General features: G+C 39.8%; 1 protein-coding gene across 1 annotated transcript; it reads right to left on the bottom strand.

Annotated features, from left to right (window-relative positions):
• Positions 1-5,018: 5,018 nt before the first annotated feature.
• On the bottom strand, positions 5,019-11,558 carry LOC132305159 (uncharacterized). Its single transcript, XM_059802838.1, has 2 exons — positions 10,126-11,558; positions 5,019-5,366 (listed from the first exon to the last, which is right to left on the bottom strand). Exon 1 carries the CDS (start codon positions 11,556-11,558, stop codon positions 10,257-10,259), a length of 1,302 nt encoding a protein of 433 aa, XP_059658821.1. The 3' UTR covers positions 5,019-5,366; positions 10,126-10,256.

Below are 11,558 nucleotides of genomic sequence, written 5' to 3' on the forward strand. Positions count from 1 at the left end.
ATAATACGGGGATGGTAATTACGAGTTTCATTCAACTCGCCCTTTAAAAAGGAAAATATATTTTACGAGCTTCACTCAGCTCGCCCTTTAAAAAGGGAAGTATATTTTACAAGTTGATTTCGACCCCTTTTAATACGGAGAACAACAATTACGAGCTTCATTCAATTCAAGCCCTTATAGTACGGGGCGCTTTTATATGAATCCCTTATAATACGGGGAATGGCAATTACGAGCTTCATGAACTTATCCTTTTAATATGGGAGGTTCATCCTTGTGAGTAACTGATTTTCCAGAGTTTCATGAACTCATATCTTTAATAAGAGAGGTTAACTTTCTGCCCCCATTCCCAAGCTTGCCTCTCGCGTACAAGGAACACTAATGTTCTCTTTCTATTTGCAAAGTTAGCAAAGCAAAAATAAAAGAACAGATGTCCAGTTTGAACGGATAATATATATACATATTTATATATATCAGAATAGGTACAATTAAGACAAAAACTTATCATTGAGCATCATAGGACCAAAATCATCAATGGAGCTAATGATTGTTCTCTAGAATAAGAAATTTTTTTTTTTTTTAAACCCTGCGAACAGTACCCGCAGGTACTATTAATGTGAATAGTACTTACAAAATAATTTTTTTCCTACACCCTGTGAACAGTACCCGCGGGTACTATTCATGTGAATAGTACTCACAAAATAATTTTTTTTTCTACACCCTGTGAACAGTACCCACACTTTTTTTTTTTTTTTTTTGTGAACAATACCTCAAAGCGTAGTATTTTATCGGAGGGTCCCCAGGTGAACTACATCATTATGTAGATGAACAATATTTTGCAGACAATTGGAAACACATAAAAAATTGTTTCTCTTTAAATCATGTGAGGAAGTGTACACATATATTTTGATATACGCGTAATGCATGAAACTTACCCGGTTAACAGCGATGATGAAACAACTGTTAGCGGTCGGGTGGGACTTTCTAGCAATTTTACCGGATTGAGCAATTGTACCCTTAGTTTTGGCCATGCAATCCATGAACTGTTCTCTTTCTTTTAGAGAAAGCCAGATTGTAAAGGGACTGAATTGCTTTTAAGTTTTGTCGTAGATTTCCCTTATACGAACCATAATTTGTTGGGACTAATATACGTTCACACAGACGGCGCCAACTGTTGATGCCAAAAATCTACACGTTCCGGAGTCTGTGACAATTCCTGCAAGACAAGAGAAGTGATGACCGGCGTGGTGCCGGCCGGGTGCACTCCGACGGTCAAGTTAGTACTCGACGATTAAATATCCGATAAGGATTCAGTATGAAATTTATGGCGTACCTTTTTAGGTTGACTGATCCTTTCTTTTATAGAAGCATTAATGGTAGTAGTTTTTCAAGCGAGATTCTCCCTGATCCAAGATGATATCGTTCCCTTCTTACAGGAATGGTAACTCTGGTTACATGTGGTATTATTATTGCATGGAGATTTTGGGTAAGATAAATCCCTTACCCTTATCTTATTTCTCTTTTGACTTTGAGCTGCCTATTATTTTTATCCTTATCAAATCCTTTTGTGATCCACAGTCGAATCAGTCTCATACGCTCAATCACGTAATCCTCAGGGAATAAACCCAAGTACAAGAAGCATATTTTTAGATAGTAAGGCAAATCATAATAACTGAGAGAGAGTATCTTTTTCACTCTCAAGTTTGCCGTGGCCTTCTAACTGAGCGCCGAGGCTACGGTGAAACAATTCCCATTCATGGGATGTATTTCTGTCTTTCGTAGCCCAAACACCACTAATTGCCACAATTGCAAGTGGCAAGCCCTCACACTTTTCTAAGATACTTTGTGAGAGTTTCTCTAAATATTGAGGGCAGTGGTTGCCTCGGAATGTCTTCCTACAGAACAGAGTCAAAGACTCTTCTGAGGACAATGGTTCCATAGTATAGATGTGATCAGTAGAAGCTACATCAACAATGCGGGTCGTAAGCAGTATTCGGCTGCCACTATCGTTGTCAGGGAATGCATATTTAAAAGCATTCCATGTATCTATTTGCCATACATTATCTAAAATAAGCACGTACCTTCTCTATCGAAGGAAATCTTTGATTTCCGCTTTCAAGTTATTGATGCCCATGGTTTCCAATCTTTGAGGGGCAGGTTGCTTGGCTTCATCGAAGAGTCTTCGCATTACATCTTTGAGAAGCTCTCTGAGATCAAATGATTGAGAAACAGTGATCCAAGCATGACATTGGAAACGATTCTTCACCTCCACATCATCATAGACTTTCTTTACTAGGTTGGTTTTTCCCATACCCCCCATCCCTACCACCGAAACAACTTTGAGTCTTGGACTGTCCTCCAGAAGCCACCCAATCAGCTGTTTCTTGGGCCCATCCATGCCAACAAGCTCAGCCTCTTCCACTAGAAGTGCATCACCTCGACGATCATACCTTGGGTTGTTGTCAACGGTGGAGCTTGATCCATGCTCAGAGATGCTGAGTCTTTGTCGGTAGCTTTGATGTATATTGTTGACTCTGGATTTTATTTTGCCTATCTCAGATGCAATTTGATGGCGAGCTATCAATTTCTTAATCAAAGAGCAAATATTACAAAGAAAACCATAGAATCCATCCCCATGATAGTGTGCGATGTGGAGCATGAATTCATCAAGAACATCTTCCATGTCATGGGCAACATCACGTACTTGTTTAACCCATACTTGGAGCTCTGAGTTATTGAATTCATTTGCATCAGCTTCTTTGAGGAAATCCTTCATGTGCTCCAATTCATATCTGAGGGACTCAGCTTCTTCCCTTATTCCTCCCAAGAGGCTTGACTCTTGTTGAATGAAGTTGGTCAAGTGATTGAGTAGAAATTCTACTGCAATCTCAGCCATTCTCTTTGATCTTCTTGATTTCTATCAAGAGAACAAAAGATCGATTGAGAAGGAATTTCAGATAATTTCCCAATTGTGTGGGAAAACTATGTTTGGAATAAGAAGTGGAAAGGGCACCGACTCTGAAAGACAGCTATGACAAAAGACAGCTTTGTGAAATAAAAAGCAAGAGGATGAACAATAGTAGATCGATTACAAGAGTCCCCAATCTTAGTATGAATTTTAGTAAGTAAAATTTCAGAAAATTTGTCAATTGTGTGGAAAAACTTTGTTTGGAATAAAAAGCGGAAAGGGCACCGAGTGTGAAAGACAGTGGGGAGCCAAACAATGATAAAAGACAGCTTTGTGAAAGAAAAAGCGAGGATGTGTTTGAACTAAGAGAGATAGTATAGAGATGCAATATAAAGATCCTATATATAGGAAAAGGTCGCCGCCGCCGAGGTGACATGTATTTAATTAAATGATGAAGTGTAGTAGTGGTAATTACAAAATGAGCCCTTCTATAACTCAATTAACATAAATTTTGGACAATCTTGACAAGACATTGTTTGGACAATTGTTTTAGAGTAGTGGGACTAATTTCATGGTTTTAATTTCTTGATAAGCATTAAATTTGTCTAAATAGGTGGCTGTGAGAAAATATTCCTCTACCTCCTAAAATGATTGACTAGAGTTCGAGTTCTCCAAAGAGAATAATAATGATGTAAATATTGTTTGTTTTTTTTCAATAAAAAAATTATACAAGCAGATTGAAGTAGCACGTGAACCACAAAAAACAAACAGTGGGCCACTATAGCTTAACATTGCTTAGGACTAAGAGATTGGAATTGCTGAGTACTCGGCGAGTGTCGGCAGAACACCCATAGAACAACTGTTTTTCATCTTGAGTTCCAACGTAAAATATTTATTTTTCTTTTATATATATATTTTTATATTTTGCGTCAAAGTTTAATTTTAATATTTTTTTAATTAAATTTTAATATTTTTTTATTCGTAAATATTTTACGACAACCAAATACCATCCAAACAAAACATAACACCCTACTGAATTACCAAACATGCACAACACTATCAAGGCGACATGATGATAGGTTTGAAATCAAACCTCTAATCAAATGGTAAGGCCAATCACATAATTAATGGGTCAGTGACTTAGCGGTATCAGCCTCTTATCTCCAGAGACAAGTATGTGCCATTATCAAAAAAAAAAAAAAAAAAAAAAAAAAAAAAAAAAAATTCAGTGTTTTGAATTATATCATCAACTTGTGCCAGTGGAAATAAATGGATGGGGACCAACTTGTGTAGGTGGAAATAAATGGATGGGACGAACTTGTGTAGGTGGAAATAAGCGGATTGGGACCACCTTGTGTAGGTGGATATATATATATATATATATATATATATATATATTGTGATTTTTAAAAACATATTTGAAATTTCTTTGAATTTTTAATTTCACCTCATTGATAAATAAAAGTCCTAAATGTTTTAATAATAAAATTACTAAGAACATGAATTTTGTGAAAGAACAAAAAAAGAAAAAAGAAAAAAAAAAAAATTGGTATTCATATACAATTAAGAATTTTGCTGAAAAGCTATTGCACTCTCAGCCATTCTCTCTTATCTTCTTAATTTCTCCCAATAGAGAGACAATAGAATTCAACAGCCAAACTCTCCAATCTGAGTATGAAAGTTAATAAAAAGAGGAGAAAAATCAGCTTAAAGCAAGAGTATGAATCTGTCATATATTTATATGAAATTGAAGAGAAAAATCGAATACTACACAATTTAAGTCTAGTCCCATTAGTGCCTTTTATTTGCTCGTATTTATTTATTTATTTATTTCAAGTTGAAGATGAGAATTAGTAAGAATTTTGCCAGTTAGTTAGATAGAAAGTTGAAGATGACAATTAGCAGCCTCCCCTCTGACACTGACTTTTCTTTCCTCTTTTTTTTTTTAATTATTTTTTTATCATGAATTTTCTTCCCCCTTGACAACTAGTGTATTCAATTGTTTTTGTAACGACTCGAATAAATACCAAAATAATAATAAAAATCTATAAAAATTTCGGCATGACTTCCGTATAAAATGTTCCTCAACAACATGTAGAAATACAAAAATAAATGCAATGGCCTCACTGGGCCTTAAATCTAACTTATCATGTCCCAACGCACAATTCAAATATTATACTACATTCCCAAAATGGTTACATACATATAAAAGTCCCGTTCCTCCATCTCATCCAAACATGGAACCCACTTAAGTTATATCAAATTACAGTCCATAAAATGTAGCTAGAATTAAAAGTCCATAACTTACAACATTATACTAATTAAACTAAAGTGTCACAAGGTAGTTAATATTACATTTACAAAATATTAGAGTCTAATACAAAATATAACAAAATAGAATGGGTCTTCAAGCTCTTCTAAACCTGTGGTGGACCGTCGTCCGCCACCTCTTTTACATATCCTGAAAAAAATATTAAAAATAAGGGGGTGAGCATAAGCTCAGTAGGAAGTGTCTAAGACACACTTCTTAAGTTCCCGTGAATCCATGCAATGAATAGATAAAAAGTGAACAGGATCATGTTATCGGGAAACGCACATTCTCAACCACAATAATAAGTATATAACAAATATCAACCAATCACAAATTTACCACGATGTCATGAAGTGCAATGTTATGCAAATGTCACTCCCCATTTCCGAAACAATTCCGTTTCAACAACCAAACCGTTAGTGTAGTCCGACCCAAGGCACCTCCATGGCGCCACGAAAGGAAGGTTGGTTAACTATATACGACCACAAGGCACCTCCAAGGCGTCGCATCCAGCCTAGTTAACTCAACTACATTCCCTTCTAGACTACACCAACATCACGGACCACTAGGCGCCTCCTAGGTGTCCGGTTTTCGCAACACTTTTAGAAAATATTTTCCCCAAAACAATTTTATTTGTTCTAACAATTATTTTTCCCCCTTTATCTTTCCCAATGGATGCATGAATGCTTCATGCTTCAAATCATTAATTTAACTATATGTTTTCACACATTTCCATTTACATCATCATCACAATTTAATGAAAATTTATAAACATTCCTTTCCTTCATTTATTTATTTATTTATAACCACAGCATCCATTTTTCTTCAAGACAATAAATAAATAAATAATCATGGAACATATAACACATCAAATGGAACATACAACACATCAAATGGAACATACAACACATCAAACACTAAGTATGCTCATTTACCGTAATGAAAATAGACATGTATATGAACTCAAATAACACAAAGAGCACAATTATCATTGTAATTACAAAGAACTACAACAACAAGAAGCTAAGTAATTAAAATTTAGCATGCTTAGAATCAAATTTAAAGGGAAAAATTCACCAAAGGCCAAGAAATTGTAGATTAGAACACCCCTACCTCAAATTGATGAAAACCCCCAATTTGAGCCCAAGAACCCTAGAATTTTGAACTCCCTATAGTGTACCAAATGATGATTGGCTCCTATCAAATTAACGGCCTCAAAGAGCTCAACAACTTTGCTTCACAATGTTCTACCAAATTCCCAAAGGAAAAAGCAAGATCAAGGTTTGAAGTTGCAAAAAGAAAAAAAAAATGGAAACTGCCGAGAGCAGTCTGGTTACAGCAAGAGAGAGAGAGAAAAGTCGACTCGTGTAATGGCCTTATGGCCTTTTGTGTGTTTATAACATGGGTGGGGCCCACTTGCCTTATTTCTTTTAACATTAAGTATATATATATATATATACATATATATCACAGCATTACATTTTCCCCAACTTTAAAAGATTTCGTCCCCGAAATCAGGCCATACCTGAGGGAGAAAACAACTCTGGATACTTGGAGTGAATCTCCTGTTCGAGCTCCCAAGTAGCCTCCTCAACTCCATGATGCTTCCAAAGAACCTTTACCAACGATATCGTCTTTTTCCTCAACACCTTCTGTTGTGTGTCAAGAATCTGAACTGGTCCCTCCTCGTAGGAAACATCTTCATTAATGTCCACATCAACCCAACTCAAAATGTAAGATGGATCCGGCTCATACTTTCGTAACATCGATACATGAAAAACATTGTGGACCCTGTCCATCTGCGGTGGCAATGCTAATCAGTAGGCAACCTCTCCTACACGGTCCAAGATCTCAAAAGGTCCAATGAATCATGGCGACAACTTGCCACTCTTCCCGAACCTCATCAACCCCTTCTTTGGCGAAACCCGAAGAAAAACGTGGTCTCCCACCTCAAAGGATAGCGGTCGTCTCCGCCTATCTGCATAACTCTTCTGTCGGCTTTGAGCTGTAAACAATCTCTGTCTGATTAGCTTAATCTTCTCGGTAGTCTCGAGTACAATGTCGGGTCCTAAGGTGGCTGTCTCACCCACCTCAGTCCAACAGACAGGAGACCTACAAGGTCTACCATACAACGCCTCAAATGGAACCATCTGAATACTCGCCTGATAACTGTTGTTGTAGGCAAACTCAATAAGTGGAAGGTGATCCTCCCAACTACTACCCAAGTCAAGTACACAGGCTCGAAGCATATCCTCCAAGATCTGGATGGTACGCTCCGACTGGCCGTCCGTCTGTGGATGAAATGCAGTACTAAGGTGCAACGCTGAGCCAAACGCTACTTGAAGTCCTTCCCAGAACTTCGAGGTGAACTTAGCATCCCTATCCGACACAATAGCCACTGGAACTCCATGCAATCTCACAATCTCTTTCACATAAAGTACACCGGGTGTCTCTACGTCATCTGTTGCCTTAATAGGCAAGAAGTGAACCGTCTTGGTTAATCTATCAATAATGACCCATACAGCTTCATTTCCCCTCCGTGACCTAGGAAGACCTATCACAAAATCCATTGCAATCTCCTCCCATTTCCACTGCGCTACCGGCAACGGCTGCAATAAACCAGCTGGTCTCTGGTGCTCGGCCTTCACCTGCTGACAGGTAAGGCACTTAGCTACAAACTGTGCAACATCATTCTTCATTCCATTCCACCAATACTGACGTCTCAAACTGTGATACATTTTGGTACCACCCGGATGAATTGTAAAGCGGGAAGTATGAAACTCCCGTAAGACGTCATCACGACAAACTGTAGGAACAACCAACAAACCCTTAAACCGTAGACCTCCATCTACATGTAAGGTCCAATCCTTCACGATCTCGCCACTGGAGATCAAAGTGTAAATGGCATCAAAATCTGAATCCTGTCTCTGTGACTCAATCACCTGTCTAACAAGAGTAGGTTGAGCCACGAGACTAAACAAGAATGCTGACTCACTGCCATCATCATCATCATCAAAACAATACAATCCCATTTTAACCAAATTTTCCAGCTTCTTCCATTTCCGAATGGCTAAACTAGCCAAAGTCCCATGAGATTTCCGGCTTAAAGCATCAGCTACCACATGTGCCTTGCCAGGATGATACTGCAAATCAAAGTTATACTCTTCTAAGAATTCAACCCATCGCCTCTATCTGTTGTTCAAGTCCTTTTGGGAGAACAGGTACTTGAGACTCTTGTGGTCTGAGAACACCTCAAATCTCTCACCATACAAATAGTGTCTCCAACACTTCAAAGCAAATACAACTGCCGCTAACTCTAAGTCATGAGTAGGGTAGTTAAACTCGTGAGTCTTCAACTGTCGAGACCCATAAGCCACTACTCTATTATCTTGCATCAGTACACAACCCAAACCATCATGTGAGGCGTCACAATAGATCACATAACCTAAGCCACGCTCAGGTATCACCAACACCGGAGCCGTAGTCAACCTTGTTTTCAACTCTTGAAAGGATGACTTACAGGCCTCATTCCATGCAAACTTGATCCCTTTCCTGGTCAATCTGGTCATAGGAGTTGCCAAACGGGAAAAATCCTTCACAAATCTCCGATAATAACCTGCTAGGCCAAGGAAACTCCGGATCTCAAAGACATTCTTGGGTTGCTCCCAACTCAAAACTGCCTCTATTTTTGAAGGATCAACTGAAACCCCACCTTCCAAGACAACATGTCCCAAAAATTTCACCTCTTGTAGCCAAAACTCACACTTTTCATACTTGGCGTACAAACGGTGCTCCCGTAGAATCTACAACACTATACCCAAATGGACCTCGTGCTCCTCTAGAGTCTGTGAATACACAAGAGTATCATCCACGAAAACTACCACAAACTGATCCAATTAATCGTGGAAGACACGGTTCATTAAATCCATGAATGCTGCCGGCGCATTGGTTAAACCAAAAGGCATAACAAGAAACTCGTAATGTCCATACCGCGTACGAAACGCGGTCTTTGGAATATCCTCCTCTCTAACCCGTAACTGATAATAGCCTGACCTCAAGTCAATCTTTGAAAAACAACTGGCTCCCCTCAACTGATCAAATAAATCATCTATCCTTGGTAAAGGATACTTGTTCTTGATGGTAGCATGATTCAACTTTCGGTAATCAATGCACAACCTCAAAGAACCATCTTTCTTCTTAGCGAACAAGACTGATGCACCCAACGGTGACACACTCGGTAGGATAAAGCCTTTCATCCTCAAATCATCATATTGCTTCTTCAATTCTTCTAATTCAATCGGTGCCATACGATACGGTGCCATAGAGATTGGCGCGGTACCAGGCATCAAATCAATAGCAAATTTCACCTCTCGGTGTGGAGGCAACTCAGTCAAGTCCTCCGGAAACACATCCAGAAAATCACGCACAACCGCTGGATAATCAACCCCACAAAACTCAATGTCATCATCGGCGAAAAGACTAGCCAAGAAAAATGTCTGCCGATCTCGACCCCTAACACCATAAAATGAATGAGTGAGAGGATCACACCGATCTCCCACAAAACAGAAACAATCCCCATTTGGGGTACACACTAAAACTCTGCCCCTGAAACAATCAATGACAGCTCTGAAGGATGACAACCAGTCCATCCCAAGAATGACGTCAAATCCCGTCATCTCGAGAAGGATGAGATCGAACTCAAGAACACGTCCGGCAATTGTGATGCAACAACTCCTACAAACTCTACTAAGAGCAACTGAACCCCTGATAGGCGTGTCAACACAAAGTGGTCTGTCTAACTGACTGACCTCTAAACCCAATGCCCGTGCAAATGATGAAGCAATGAATGAATAAGAAGCACTGGAATCAAATAATACACGAGCCCAAGAATGGGACACAAGAAACATACCCCTGACAACTGAAGGACTGGATGGTGACTCGGCTGGAGTGAGTGCAAACACGCGACCCTGGGTCCTCTGCCCCTGAGAACTACCTGCCTGATAACCAGACTGCTGAGTAGGTGCACTCGAAGAAGCTCCCCTACCAGGTCGAGAACTCTGGGCTGACATAGTTGGTTGAGACGGCTGAGGTGGTGGTGGTGGTCGAAACCCTGACTGAACTGTGGCAGACTGCATCTACCTCTGCTATGAACCTCCACTTTTGCCCAAACCACCGCTGTGGACAATCTTTCACCCTATGGCCCTGCTGGCCACACCCGAAACATCCACCAGACTCCACCTGAATCTGAGTACACTGGGACTTGTGATGCCCTAGCTGCCCACACTTGAAACAAATCATCTGAGCTACATGTGTCTGAGTGCATTGGGACTTGTAATGTCCCAACTGCCCGTATCTGAAACAAGTAACATTCGGTCTAGAAGACCCCATGGACACTGAAGCTATGGGTGCAGATCTGACTGGCTGCTGTCCCCTGAACCTTGACTTCTCATGCTTCTGCTTCTTACTTGATTGACCTTCGGAGAAAGTACTCATACCCCTGTTGTGCTTGTAGGACTCCCTGATAGCTTTGTTGTCCTTGCTCTCAGCCTCAACCACTAAAGCCTTTCGCACTGCTTTTGCATACTCTGTCGGTTTTGAAGCAGCTATAATTGGCCTAATGGTAAGATCAAGGCCATCAACAAATTTCTCTATCTTTCTTTCTTCATCATTAGCAATTCCCGGTGCAAACCTCAAAAGTGATGTAAACTTGTTTTCATACTCTGTAACTGTCATACTTCCTTGCTTTAACCCATCAAACTCCTTCTTTAGTTCCCTCCGCTTAGGCGCTGGAAAGTACTTCTCATAATACAACTTCTTAAATGTAGCATATGTCATAGTATCCAGATTATGGGTGTGAGAAACGGTTTTCCACCAAATCTTAGCATTGCCCACAAAATTGTAAGTAGCCAATGTAATCTTCAACTTGTTCGTTGCCAAATTCATGGCATTAATATGCTTCTCCACCCTATCCATGAAACTATCCGCAACAAGCGGATCTGGACCGCCCTCAAACAAAGTTGGCATCAATTTCACAAACTTTGCAATGCGGTAAAGAGTATCATCTAACTCATTTTTCTTTGGAGGTGGTGGTGGTGGTGTCGGTGGTGGCACAAACTGTGACGATGACGCACCTGTCGGTCGATATGCATAAAAAATAGCCTCCTGAACGGCTAACCTCAACTGCTCCCTATTTATCTGAAAAGGTGGGTCAACGGTCCCCCTCGCTTGTCCCTCTCTTGGTGGGACCAAATCACGCAATAAGATATCTTCCTCAACTTGCTCTTGATCCCTTTCCACGGGATTGGAGCTAGAACTTTCCCCGGGATCCCTTCGTGTTGCCAT

This window comes from Cornus florida, unplaced genomic scaffold, assembly GCF_030987335.1.
Source record: "Cornus florida cultivar Cherokee Brave unplaced genomic scaffold, ASM3098733v1 CherokeeBrave_3.0.0_Hap2_Chr04, whole genome shotgun sequence".
Taxonomy (NCBI): Eukaryota; Viridiplantae; Streptophyta; class Magnoliopsida; order Cornales; family Cornaceae; genus Cornus; species Cornus florida.

Bases quoted from the DNA above. Each gene is read 5' to 3' on its own strand.
- LOC132305159 (XM_059802838.1), bottom strand. From the start codon at position 11,558: ATGGCAACACGAAGGGATCCCGGGGAAAGTTCTAGCTCCAATCCCGTG.